At 41.7% G+C, this 14557-nt stretch overlaps 1 protein-coding gene across 4 annotated transcripts in view; it reads left to right on the forward strand.

Moving 5' to 3' along the window:
- Positions 1 to 14557, forward strand: part of LOC142492929 (uncharacterized) — a 19428-nt gene continuing 4871 nt past the window's right edge. Inside the window, exons 1-7 of one of the 4 annotated variants that reach the window (XM_075596180.1) lie at positions 1 to 330; positions 4504 to 4917; positions 8416 to 8547; positions 11065 to 11223; positions 11337 to 11452; positions 12311 to 12416; positions 14004 to 14107. In XM_075596180.1, coding sequence (XP_075452295.1) covers positions 4654 to 4917; positions 8416 to 8547; positions 11065 to 11223; positions 11337 to 11452; positions 12311 to 12416; positions 14004 to 14105 — 879 coding nt within the window. In that variant the 5' untranslated portion in view covers positions 1 to 330; positions 4504 to 4653 and the 3' untranslated portion in view covers positions 14106 to 14107. Of the gene's footprint in view, positions 331 to 1966; positions 2307 to 4503; positions 4918 to 8415; positions 8548 to 11064; positions 11224 to 11336; positions 11453 to 12310; positions 12417 to 14003; positions 14108 to 14557 lie in introns of those variants that run through there. The other 3 variants (XM_075596181.1, XM_075596183.1, XM_075596182.1) reach the window with 3 other exon arrangements.

Consider the following 14557-nt stretch of genomic DNA (forward strand, 5'->3'; position numbering starts at 1 on the left):
TTGCCGCAGTGCAGCGGGCGCTGTTAGCGTCTCCCCGTCTCCTAGCAACGGGAGGGTGGCTGAGGCCTGGGATCTGGGCCCGGCTGCTGCGGGACACACCGACCCATAGGCACGCAGCCAGCCGGTGAGATACCCCGGGGCACCCACCACCGACCTGGAGGGCGCAGCCCCCCACATAGGGTCCAGTGTGGGGGTGACAAGCAGGTCAGCTGTGTGAGGATGATCCATTCCTGGGTTTAGCATCATCTCTAGCTCTCTCTCTATATATAATTAGTGTGGGATCTGAACCCTTGATCATTACCACACTGTGTACCTGGTGGTAGCTGGCAGGTATGCATATGAACTAGTCATGTTTAATCCAGTGGTCGAATTGGGCTTAAATGAAAAGAAGTAATATTGTGCCTGCGCGCCGCTTACCTGCTTGGCGAGACGACCAAATTTGATTTGGCTGCTCGCTGATGCGTCACGTGAGCAGTTCGCCCAATGAGGACATGAAGGCTGCGCCCCCTGACATGCCCCCCTCAAGCGCGCAACTGGCTGTCCATGAAACGCCCAGCACCTGACGTCACGGTGCTCGAGCGCCAGGGAGCGCTCTCCCACCCTGGCCGCAGCCTAAGGCCACGTCCATAGAAGGACAAGCCGCGCTGAGCCGTGCGGACGCTCCGCGCTGAGCCCCGGCATCCTCAATGAGGATGTCTTTAGAGGGGGCTCATGTGAGCGTCTACAGGCGTGCGGAGGAGTTGGATTTTTCAGCCGATAGCCAAGCTGTTTTTCAGCGCGCTTTCGGCTGAAAACATCCAATCAGCGCGAAGCAGCGTCAACGTCACGGCGCCGTGACGTCGACGCCGTGACGTTGAAATCGGTGCAGCGACGTCACTGCCCCGCCTCCCTCAGCCTCCCCCCGCCTCCCGATCGCGCCCGCTGGCTCGCCTGCATGTGCGGTTCCGCACTGCTCCAACCTCTATGGACGCAGCTTAAGACATGCAAATGAGCATACAGTAATATTTCCATTTGCTATATGCTTTACTGTGGAGGGTTTTTGTCACTTTTTTTTACCCACCATAACTTTACTAAGTGTGGTGAAACCTATCCCTGCTTCATTTTGCAAAGCCAGTATAACCAACCCCACACTGAGGAGACTCATTAAGGTCGAAACAGCTGTCTATGGGTGGGTTTACTGGCTTTGCATCCTAACCCAGGCTGTGCGCAAAGCTGTGAAATGCAGCAAGCATAAGCTTATAGGGGACAATGTTAAATGGTTTTGAAGCAAAAGGTGGCACTGTGTGCTCATTTGTATGTCATTTCCCAGAATCCCTTACTGCAGTGGAAGTGCTGTGTGCTGGGTGATAATGGGGAAAGGCGGGGTTGCAGACATGTCTAAGATATGCAAATGAGCATACAGTAAAATTTCCATTTGATATATATATATATATATATATATATATTGTTTTTTTATTATTATTATTTATTTAAAAACGTGGATAAGCTTTTCTGATCATGTTTCAGAAAGATTTTTATTTACAATATATGCTTACAATGTTGAAAGTTAAATGTGGGTAGCGCTTTGAGTCCCATTGGGAGAAAAGTCCTGTATAAATGTATTAATATTAAAATAAGATTTTACAAAAAGTAGAGCTACATGTGTAAATTTGCCAGTAAAAAAAAAAGTAGCGGTACTCTGAGGTTGTAAATAAAAAAAAGTAGTGACACAGTTTAGCCACTAGTACCATAACACCTCTACCATTGTGTTTAATGAGTCAAATGTAGCTGATTGCTGCTTAAATAAAAAAAAACCCAGACAACTGTAGGTATTTCAAATCAATTTAAATATTTTAATCTTATTGTCTATTGTAACCAAATGGTTCACAGGGGTTTCACAATCTTGTCCTAATCTCTTTTGTGATGACTTGTAGGAGGTCCTTGTGTCTGCGTGTAAATTGTCCATCTTCTTTTATTTCCTCATTAGAGTAGTAGTAATGTAATTAGAAAAACAGCCAAAAGTGGAGACTAGTATGTGTCTGAGAAGAACATTTCACAGAACCTTTTCAGTGACGAAGGTACGGCAGTACCAGAGTGTCACCGGACCGCCATAATTTGTGGTCGTGTGATAAACCTTCAGCAGCGATTACAGGACCCCCACCACTCTCTCGGCTGACAGAAACAGAATTGACGGGGGCCTCCATTTGTGTTTCAATCGGGCCAACCGCTCCATTGGATCAGACTGATCAGCCCCAGGAAAACTATTTCCCTGTGATGTACTGTGACGGTGCTCGTCTCAAATCAGGAAGCGGACCCGCAGGGCTGAGGTAGGGATGTAAATAAACCGAGAAGAGCCCAGGGACAGAGTCCTGTAAGAGTATCCGTGGTTGGTATGGAAGCTGGCGGCATAGTTGCAAAGTCCAGGAGACAGGCAGAGTTCAGGGCAGGCAGAAAGCAGCGAGGTCGGGGTCACAGTCCGGGGTCAGCAACAGGGAAATCAAAATAGGCAAAAGGGTAAAGCGTGACTGCAAAGGCCAACAAGAGCTGCAAACGTATGAACTTTGCTCGGCGACTCCCACCAGGAAGTGCAGCCTTAGGCTGCGCTTATAGTGCAGGCGACGAGTCGTCGCAGCAAAACAAATGTATTGCCGCCGTCATGTGCACTTGTAGTAGAAGCGACGCGACGGCTTGGTCGCGATTGCTGGAAGCCAAGTCAATTTGATTTTTCCAGTGACCGTAGTGTGACGTCACCGTCGCCGGCACTATAAGCGCAGACTTTATATAGCAGGCTGCCAGTACACAAAATGGCCAGTTTAAGCAGAAAGGGCAGTCAGTCTGGAAAACCTGAACTATCAGCAAAATCCGGCACGGATTGAGCAGAATCCTTACACGTACCTAGTAAGTCAATAGGGCCACTAGTGTGCCAGGGCCCGGGACATACCCGGCATACCAGGGCACTGAAAAGGTTATCTAGTTATCCAGGAGGTTTCCTCCAAGTAAGGCTGCATCCATGCTGCCACTGACCGCACTTGGCACTCAGCGTGGTCAGCACAATCAGTTTTAATCTGTCGGGCCAGACTCACGCGGCGCCCGTGCACGTACGCTCGTGGGCGCTTGCCGAGACAGATAAAATTGTGTTTGAGGCATGCTGAAGGGTCAAATAACGTCCTCAGCCAATCAGCGCCAGTCACTGCTCGGCCACGACCCCCCGCTCACCAAAAAAGTTGCCGGACAGCCGAACGCTCATCCTTGGAGAGCTGGTGACGTCACCACTCTCAAGCATGAGCGCGGTCAGCGGCACAAGGGACGCAGCCCAAGGCAGAAAATGAAGTGTGTTTGGGATGTCTCCTCCACCCAACGGATCTGTCCCCTCTGCTGATGAATTGTTAGTATTACCACAAAGAGTGCAGTCCCTCTGTACACACAACTAATTTTTTTTTCTAAAGAATTGCAAGGATGCAGTGCGTCCAAAAAATCAATTTCTCACTTAAAAACATTAGCGCAGGGGTAGCCTACTCCATTCCTCAAGGGCCACCAACAAGTCAGGTTTTCAGGATATCCCTGCTTCATGCAGGTGGCTGTATATGACAGTCTTTGACTGAGCCACTGATTGAGCCACCTGTGCTGAAGCAGCGATATCCTGAAAACCTGACCTGCTGACGGCCCTTGAGGAGTGCAGTCGGCCTCCCCTGCAATAGTGGCATATGTTGGTGTGTTATTATTAAAATGCATTAAGAATGTTTTGCATCTACGTACAGTTGTCTTTTACACCAAGAAAAAGTTGACCATTTTGACGCATTCATGACACACAAGTGACGCATGCTTGTAATTCATCATTACATATTATTTCATCTAAACTCTGCCACTAACTGCAGCCCGCAGCACCACTTTTTTCTTTGTGAACAAAATGTTTGCACTCGTGCCACACCTGTTCTATAGATTAAAGCACCAAGACGCATACCTTTGCTACTCTTGTTTGCATCATTTTTACAACTAAATGACTTGTGCAGGCAACTTTTGGGAGACGTGCTCCGCACAATGCTTTGTATCTACAGTGGCAAAGCATTGTGGGGTGTGACTTTGGAAGCTCCCGCAGGAATTGGCAGTTATACCACCCATGCTGCCTGTACACACTGAGGTGCAGTTTGGGTCCTTGTGAAGTGCCCCCCACGAGCTCAGGACACTATACAACCTGGGATCGGTCAAACAGTTTTCTTAGCATTAGTCTGATGAGTACGCAATATGATGTGTTAATTACGGGTTCGCAGAACAAATATTTTCTAGCAGGGGGTGCACAATGTACAGAAGCTTGGGAACCACTGATCTAAAAAACACATTTGTTTTCTCGCCAGAAAAATAAAACACAGAGCTATTTTTGTGTCATCTTCATGCAGCTATTTTCTGTCCATAAACATTAGAACAGTGCTATGTCATCTTTACAGTAATTCATACTAATTGAGCAGAAATAATGTAAATACTTTAGTAATTAGTAGTTTACCCATTAAAAATGTTTACTTTATCTAGACAGAAAAAAATTGCTAACGAGCAATAATGGATCATCTAATCCAGCAAAAATGACTCCCAAACGTACGGGCTATGGTGGGATTTCAGGGTCGTTAGCCTTCAAGAGCTAGGTAGAGTTTGAAACCATTTTACGGTAATTTCTGGAGAGAAATGACAGCCAGGCTGAAGAAAAATTCACAATTAAATGGAAATGCAGTGACAGAGCTGGAGCCTGTAAAACACCTCAGCGTGGGCACGTTTCATGTGAGCAGGACAAGTACATCAGAATGTCTCCCCAGAATTGCTGGCATTGCGATGGGAGTTCAAAATGTAAGATCAGCAGCCAGTCTAATGGTCAATAAAACAGCAAAGAACTTTCCCAGCAGTGTCAGACTTGGAAGACTTGAGAAGAGATTTGCCAGCAAATCGGTTCAGGTAAAAGCTTTTTCTTTTATGACATGTCTACTTTTAGAAGATAATATAATGCTTTTGCCTCTGTCAGACATTGTGCCAATTAATGATTTCACTTACAGCAATTCAGAGTCCTGTTACGCTCTTAAATGATTATGCGTTGATAATAAGAAAAACATCTCTAACCATCTGAAGAGTCTTCTAAGTAGAAAATGGTAAACATATAAATATAGTTGGAGTCTGCAGGTCTAATACTTACAACTCTTTACCCTCACCAAGGCCTCCCCTCTATTCAATATGTTATGAAGCCATCCTCCCTTTGCTTTGATAATGCCAACTCTGAATATAGATGAGATCTTCCAATGAATAGAGAAGAACTGAATTGGGGCCTAAATTGCAGAGTTGTTCACTAATATATACAACCATACAGCTGCAGCGGCCGTTTTTCGAACATATCACGGAAACGTTTTCGTGTGCGCTGCTGTACTCCACGCGGCCAATCACGCGGTTGCTTTGTTTGGATTTCATGGATCCCGATCTCTTCGGGTGCAATTCTTCGCGTTTCCATGGCAGAAATGAATGAATTGTAATGTGTACAGTACTGTGTCAATTTACAGGTGTTTAAAACCCAGAATACTAAAATGCCATTTTCTGCACTCGATAAAAACGAGTCAACACGCGGTAATGACGCGCCATGACATGGGTATTCCGAGATATACAACGCGTGATATGTTCGAATAACGCTGCATCTGTAGGAGGGACTCGTGCCTGAAAAATTATATGTAATACACTGTCTGCACTATACCCTGTATAAAAGAAACATATTCCTATTATTTTTTTCCAGCCTATTTTCAGGGTGAGAAGGTAATTTAATCATTGGGGAGAGGGAGTGGAAATAAATGGCATTGTGTTATTGGAAAATCCAATGACTATTCCAGCAAAGGTACACGTTAGAACCTTATATACAGGCATACCCCGATTTAAGTACACTCGCGAGTAAGGACATATCGCCCAATAGGCAAATGGCAGCTCGCGCATGCACCCGTCAGCACGTCCTGAACAGCAATACCGGCTCCCTACCTGTACCGAAGCTGTGCGCAAGCGGGGAGACTATAGAGCCTGTTACAAATGCGTTATTTACATCAGTTATGCACGTATATGACGACTGCAGTACATGCATCGATAAGTGGAAAAAAGGTAGTGCTTCACTTTAAGTACATTTTCACTTTACATACATGCTCTGGACCCATTGCGTACGTTAATGCGGGGTATGCCTGTACTGTACAATAGATTTCATTGACACTATGTTACATAGTAGATGAGGTTGAAAAAAGACGTACATCCATCAAGTTCAACCTATGCTAAATTTCGACAACAGATACTTTATCCTATATCTATACTTACTTATTGATCCAGAAGAAGGCAAACAAAAACCCCCAGAGTCATATCATCCAATGATATCACATAAGGGGAAAAATAAATTCCTTCCTGACTCCAAGAACTGGCAATCGGATTAACCCTTAGAGCAACATCCTTCCCATGTATACTTATTTGGTATATCCCTGTATACCTTTCCTTTCTAAAAAGATGTCCAACCTTTTTTTGAACAAATCTATTGTATCTGCCATCACAGTCTCCATGGGTAATAAATTCCACATTTTAACTGCCCTTACTGTAAAGAACTCTTTCCTTTGTTGCTGGTGAAATCTCCTTTCCTCCAACCTAAAGGGATGGCCCCAAGTCCTTTGTACTGCCCTTGGGATAAATAGTTCTTTTGAAAGCACCTTGTACTGTCCCCGAATATATTTGTATATAGTTATCATATCTCCTCTTAGACGCCTCTTTTCTAATGTAAATAAATCTAATTTAGTTAGCCTCTCCTCATAAGTTAGATTGTCCATCCCCTTTATTCATTTGGTGGCTCTTTTCTGCACTCTCTGTAATTCCAGAATGTCTTTTCTACGGAGTGGTGCCCAAAATTGTACTCCATATTCAAGGTGTGGTTTTACTAATGCTTTGTAAAGGGGCATAATTATGTTTACTTACCTTCCATCCATTGCCCGTTTAATGCAAGATAAGATCTTGTTTGCCTTTGCAGCTACAGCATGACTTTGGGCACTATTGCTAAGCCTGCTGTCTACAAGCACTCCTAAATCCTTCTCCATGAAGGATTCCCCCAATTTATCCCCATTTAATTTGTAAGTCGCCAGTTAATTCTTGCATCCCAAATGCATAACCTTACATTTATCTGTATTAAACCTCATCTGCCATTTACCTGCCCACGTTTCCAGTCTCTCCAAGTCCTTCTGGAGAGAAATTACATCCTGCTCTGATTCTACTACCTTACACAATTTAGTATCATCAGCAAAGATGGAGACTTTGCTCTCGATGCCAACCTCCAAGGTCATTAATAAACAAGTTAAAAAGCAGGGGTCCCAGTACCGATCCCTGAGGTACTCCACTCACGACTTTAGCCCAACCTGAAAAAGTTCAATTTATGACAACCCTCTGTTGTCTGTCCTTCAACCAGTTTTCAATCCAGGTGCATATATTATTACTGAGTCCAATTTGCTTATTTTGTACACCAACCTCTTGTGTGAAACCGTATCAAAAGCCTTTGCAAAATCTAAGTAGACCACATCAACTGCATTACCCTGGTCTAAATTCCTACTTACCTCCTCAAAGAAACAAATAAGGTTAGTTTGGCATGATCTATCCCTCATAAATCCATGCTGACTATTACTAATGATTTTGTTTTCCATTAGGTATTCCTGAATATTATCCCGTATTAAACCTTCAAGTAGTTTCCCCACTATTGAAATCAGGCTTACAGGTCTGTAATTCCCCGGTTGTGATCTAGCTGCCTTTTTAAATATAGACACCACATCTGCTTTACGCCAATCTTGTGGTACTGAGCCTGTGGAAATGGAGTCCTTGAATATTAAATGTAATGGTTTGGCTATTACTGAACTTAACTCCTTGATAACTCTTGGATGTATACCATCGGGGCCAGGTGCCTTATTTACTTTAATTTTTTTCAAGCTGCTTATGAACTCCTTCCTCAGTTAACCAATTGTTCATACATGAGGTTAGTAGGTTGGGGTTTTGTAAAGTCACTATACATATTTGAAAGGGTTCTACAGACTCACAATTCATTATTACAATACTCAGAAAGTTCCACAGTTCTTAATAATTCAATGATAGTTTTTTTTCTGATTATCATATTGTGCAAAGTGCCTTCAATGTACACAGCACTTTCCAAATATGAACATAATTATAAAAATATAGGAGAATTAGGATTCAATACTGGGATAAGAGCACATACTAAACACAGATGCAGGGAGAGGTGAAACCCTACCGTGAAGATCTCAAATATGCATAAGTCTATTATGGATAGTATCAGCAAAACATTTATGGAAATAGCTTCTCCCAGAATACATTGAAACACTTTCTGAAAAGCATGAGTTTTAATATGTGAAATGTAATAAATATGTTTCATATTTAAAATATTTCTTGCTGTAGGTATCCTCTGATGAAGAAAGTTTGTCTCGGTCAAAAATAAAAGCATTACAAAATGACAACCTCTCACTCAGAGCATTACTCAAGGAGAAAGAAGCCACATTATTAAATCTAAACAAAGCCATTCAGGATAAGGTACTGTACATTTGTCTGTGTTTTTCAACCCCTTGGCCGCTAGAAAGTCTTGCAAAGCAATGGGTCCCAAACGGGTGAAGCAGACTGAGATGGTATGAAGTCCTAAACATTATAGAGCAGACAAGCTGGGGATCTATAGTTGCATTACAAACTCTGGTCTAGATTCACTAAGCTCTGTTAGGCTACTTGACCTAAGTTAATGTCACGTTAGTAGCAAGGCTATATCCACTGAGGACAAGAACCTAATGTTAAGCCATGTTTCCTATTGTTAGCGCTAAAGAGCACAGCATTAACTATAACGGACATTAGTGACAGTGACCTGTAAATGACATACAAATAAGCTGTTATCATGTTAGCTCATATTCACTGTAAAGGTTAACATGGGGAAATAACGTTACATTATTGAAGTCATAGCTAAACGTGGCGTTATTCCCATCAAGACCCTGCAATAGGGCTTTTGCAGTGACTCAGAATTTAAATAACAGCGTTATTTCCCTCTCCTCTCCGGGCCCCCAGCAAAAGCCCTATTTCAGGGTCTAAATAGGAGTGATGCCAATACTTCCCTAATGTCATGCTATTGGAAGATCCTGTAATGTTACCCTACAATAACGTGACAATAACCCTATTCTAACGAGATGAAGTACGCACATGTTTTTGCATGTAATTAGCTTTGTGGGGATGGCATTAACTCGGAACATAACGGCCAATGCTGTTTTTCATGACCCAATGTTATTTCCCCTGATTTATCTGAGCTTACTGAAGCCTCCACATTGGGTAATAATATCATAGCACATGATATGGGTTTCTGTTGCATATTAGTGTTTTCATTGGAGTTAGGATTTAAATGCAATTTGATAAGCTTTAGAAATATATGAAATTCTGAAATCAGCATTAAAAAGGTAGAAATTATTATACATGACTGAGTGATTTCAGTATGTTGCAACTCCAAAATAGCATGGCACACGGGTTAGTGGTTTTACATTTCTGCTAAAAGTGGGGCCTTGGAGATTACCAAAAATATCTATTCTTCTTTCGGAGAAGGGGACAGCAGGGATTTTTCTCAAAAGGTTTATTGTTCACTAAGCAAAAAAAAAAAAGCGCCTGCATCAGACCTTCATTTCCAGTGCATAATTCATTTAACCAAAACCCTCATAAAGGCGGTGTAAAGAAGTCACGTACATTCACAAAGCAAACCCACAGAAGAAAAGTTGTTCTGGTTAGGAACAAAATGTTTTTGGAGTTATTACATTAGGTTCATGGCAGCATTCCATATGCATTAAATACAAAATGATACTAGACTTAATCTTTTAAGTACATTGTAATTGAATTATTTAGCCAGTCATTCATTCTTGCACATGTTCCAATAGATTTGAGAGACAAGGGAACACTTTTGTGACATAATGCAGAGTGGCAGAAAAGTTACTGCGTCCTCATAATTCAGTAGCATCATTAGTTTTAGACACCCAAGATGAATGCATCATGGAAAGGTTTACAATCTTAGGATAATTCTGGCAGATAACATAAAAACGTTTATTTTATTGTATAGTCAATGCATGTGGAATGATGCCATTTTTAACATAATGTAATTAAATGTATCAGAAACAGTTTTCATTCATAAGTGCTTTTAACCATGGGGTTTGGACTATTCCTCAGTAACTGTAGCCAGGGGTGGTGGTAGACCCTGCATTTTTTAAGTAGTTTAGCTTTTTGCATAACGTCCTATGTGGTCTTGAAAAGAGATGTGCAGCACCTTCACTCATATGGGCACATTTGGCAAATGTATGTGCACATATAAAACTTCGACAAAAGACAACAATACAAGAGAAGACAAACAGTTAAGTATTTAACTATATATTTTTGTCATATTGGATGTAGCATTGGGTATTTTTGTCTTTTGTTGTATACATTTGGTCACACCCAGTAGCACTCCTTTTGATACAAATGTATATGATATGATGTGGTGGGTGTTGGGGTTAGAGCTTGCAAGGATTGTGTGTGTTTGGACATATGAAACTTCACCAAAAGCCACCAAATGCAAATTTCTCACTAACAGGCGGATTTTACATTCACTCAAGTGGATTGATTTCAGTGGGAATTTCCACAAATGGCCACTTCGGCAGATATAGAATAAGTCCCTAAAGGCTAAGACCCTATTCAATATGTGGTGAAACCACTTCCTTGTGGTGGAGAAGAAATCTATAAGAACAGATGGAACTAAATTAGTCTCCAGCACAGGAAAGTGGCTTCACACCATATTGAATAATGGAGCACCATAACATCAACTGACAGACATATTTTATGACTGGCATATTATGGTCAATTTTGAGACTCTCAGAAATAAAAAAGGGGATTATGCCGTTTTTGACCTCGCCAACAAACGAGGAGCCTTCCTCGAATCTCTTGGACTTCTTCATAAAACAAATTGTGGGACAGATTCGCACATCTCTAATCTTAAATGCTCACTGAGCAAACACTTGTAGTTTTCTAGTTTCTAGTAGTGATATTGTTTATTTGCAGGGTTTGCAGTTTGCCAAAGACATGGAAAGAGAAACAAAGCGTCACAAAGCAACAAGAAAGCTGCTGGAAGAAAGCCAGAACATGGTGGGGGAGAAGGTGCAGCTTCTAGACGAGAGCGTTCTGCATTATGAAACGATGACTGAGGAGTTACAGAATCAGGTTGGCAGCGTGGCATCCAGGCACTTATCATTTCGGGCGCATATTGATTCCTGTGTGTGGTTGTTGCAAACTTCGTTAATTGAAACCTATTTTGGCTGTTGTCTTTGGTGCAGTATGAAGAGACGGTGACCTCACTAAAGAAACAGAGCCTGTTAGAAATAAGCTGCAGGGATGAAAAGATTAGCAAACTGAAAGACCAGATATCAGACCTCTTTAAAGATAAATCATGGTACAGTTTACACAGCTATTGTTTTTTTTTTTATATATTTAGTTTTCACATTATTATTATATTTAGTAGCTTTCTACATACCAATAATTACTTCTGCTGCAGAGACGCTGCTTATTGCATTGCAAAGTACTGGTTTGCCGGCTATTCTTTCGTTTAAAGGATTCTTTCGTTAAGAACTAAGGCCGCGCGTATAGTGCACGCGATGGATGACGTCACCCTTCGCCGCTAGCGAACGTTGTAATTCGCTTTCCGGCGACGGCGCGGGAGACCAGGTCTTTGGCTCAGAGGCTGTCACATGTGGCGACAGCCTCTGAAATATCAAATTTGACTGTTTTCAAAAATTTGCGCCGCCAGCGTTTCTCCCGTTGCGTCGCGCTACTATAAGAACACGTGACGGCAGAAATACATTTGTTTTGCCGCGACGTTGCGTCGCCATCACCGGCACTATAAGCACAGCCTTACATTTTGGCAAAGATACATATGGGAGGGCCATTGTATTACACTTACACATGTCTTTCTCGTGTCATTTTTTGCTTCGGAAGTTAAGGAACTGAAATCCCTGTCGTGTAAGACAAATGGTAGGAAAATAATGCACTTCAACTGCATGCAAATAAGGGTTATTTTACTTGATGCTGAGAATTAAAGTTACAGTACCACCCACTAGACCCAAAAAGCAAAATCATGTTGTACAAAATCATTTTACTTTGCTTCAATCATTTTGATTACACACTACTACATTGTGAAACCAAGCATTTTTGTAATGTGTTTCAACCAAACAGTATAGTATAGCAATGAATCCTAGTGCCACTTGGGTGAGGAGAGATCAATTGATATGTTTGTTACCACAACGCCATACAGGGAACACCAACAACAGCTGGAAGAGCTCAGAAACGAATTGAATCGATCAGCAGAGGAAACTCAGTTACTCAGAATACGGCTGAAAAGAGGGGACACTTCCAAAAAGGTGAGAGGACTTCGAATAGTGTACAGAAAGTCTCATTAATATGGCTGCTGTTTTAGCCTTTTTGTTTGAAATCTCTTAAGCTGTTTCTGTGGGCATGTAGCATTGCTGACCCGTGATTGTAGGGCAGTGTTTTTAACCTATTTTTGGTTAAGTAACCCTATGATTATATTGTGAAATTCTGCGGAACCCCAACCCTCTAATAGTGCATCTGAGATCGGATGCATTGTAAATTCTTCTGTATTTTGTCCAATTTTCAAATTACCTGAAAACTGCAGGGAACTCTTTAGGGATGCCGGGGAAGCCAAGAGTTCCTAGGAACCCTTGTTGAAAAACACTTGTGGGATCAGAATGCTGAAAGATATAGACATGCTGCGTTGAGAAAATGTGTGGGTTTACTGTTGGCAATTCAATCTAATCCTATTGCACAATAATTTGTTTTTTAGTATCTAGCCCCACAAATCACATTGATACAATTCAAATTAATAATTTGAGGAAAGATGTGCAGCTACGGTGTGCAGTACGGCTGGTCGTGAAATGTATTAGCTTTTGATTTTTGTCTTATGCGTTTTCACAGAAGTAAGAGATTTGACAGTCTCTAGAAGAGATTCCACCAAACGTCCGTGTCTACACCTAGTGTCCACACCTAAATTAACACGTAATCACTAAAGAGAATAACGTAGCGTTAAACAGGTTTTACTAATTTGAATAGTCACTTTCATTTTTTTCCCCGCCTCTTTGTGATACTGACGTGCAAACGAGATGTCTAGCCTAACATTGCATAGCCTATACAGTCCAATAAGGCAGGTACTTAAAATGACGTTAGTTAAGTCATACCTAAACTTGGCGTTACTCCCATCCAGACCCTAAAAAAACTTATTCTTTGTTGGAGTTGGAGGTAGAAGAGGAAGAGGAGATTTAGCCTATGCTATGCTAATTAGATATATGCAACAACAACCGTCGGCAAATAATTACCTTTGAGGAGGGGTGTTAACTTCAGGGAAAATAACTTCTGTTCCTGTTCTAGGTAACATCAGTTATTTGCCCTGATTTACCAATGCTTATAGTACCTGGCACTTAGTGAGGCTGATGGTTTTCTTTAATTTTGTATTATTATTATTATAACTCAACAAGTTTAAGGTGATGCACTTCTTATGGGATAAGGGGATATTTAAGGTATGGGGTTTAGCAGGGGGATTATCAGTATTGTTTGTTCTTCCTAACTAAAGAAGCTATTAGATTTTTGTACTTCCTGTAACAGTATTAACAGCAACATTGGATTTCAGGTAAAGAAGACACACAAATCCCTTAAAACCCAGCCGAACATTGTTCAATGCCTACAGTACAAAGAGCTGCCTTACATTACAGAATGAAATATGAGAGCTATGGATGAAGTGTCTTCTAGTCACATACTGTAACTCATTTCACAACATTGTTGTGAATTAGAATTTTTTAGGCATTGTGAATATTTCAGGAGCGTAGAAGTTGTTTAGTATATTAGTGTAATATCTTGATTCAAAAATATATATCTTAATAGAAAACGACAGCAAATTTGAATATTTTTTTGTGTGTGTGTGTGTTTCCTGGTAGGAATGCGAACAATGCAGGTCATTGGCGTTAAAGCTGGAAGATCAGATGCTTCAGCTCAAATTAAAGGACAGGACGATTGAGGAACTCCAATCTGCCTGCTGAAGGTTTGAGGAACAAGTACATAATCCACCCCCTTTTAATGCTTTGGGTGTCTCGTGACACCCTAAAAGTCATGAGGTCCAGCACACCAGGGGCCTTATGATGTATAGGGTACTACATGCTATTAATGCTACTTTTCAAGGGGGAGCTCACAGATGAAATGATGAATGCGATCTAAACGGAAGTGGAGCAGCTCCACTTCCGTTCTTGTTATTGGGGAACAGCCCGTGACTATGTGATCGCTCCATCCTGATGTATACTCAATCCCACAATGAGCAGCCAATTTACCTTTTGTTTCCACATTGCCCTTTATTGTCTCAAGATTGTACGCTCTCACAACCAGGGCCCTCATTACCTTCTGTACCCGAGTGCGCTTATTTGTCCTTATTTGGTATGTCATTTATATCACTTTGTTCCTGCATTGTACCACGCTGTGGAATATGCTGGCGCTTTGT

This window comes from Ascaphus truei, chromosome 4 (assembly GCF_040206685.1).
Source record: "Ascaphus truei isolate aAscTru1 chromosome 4, aAscTru1.hap1, whole genome shotgun sequence".
In the NCBI taxonomy this organism is placed as follows: Eukaryota; Metazoa; Chordata; class Amphibia; order Anura; family Ascaphidae; genus Ascaphus; species Ascaphus truei.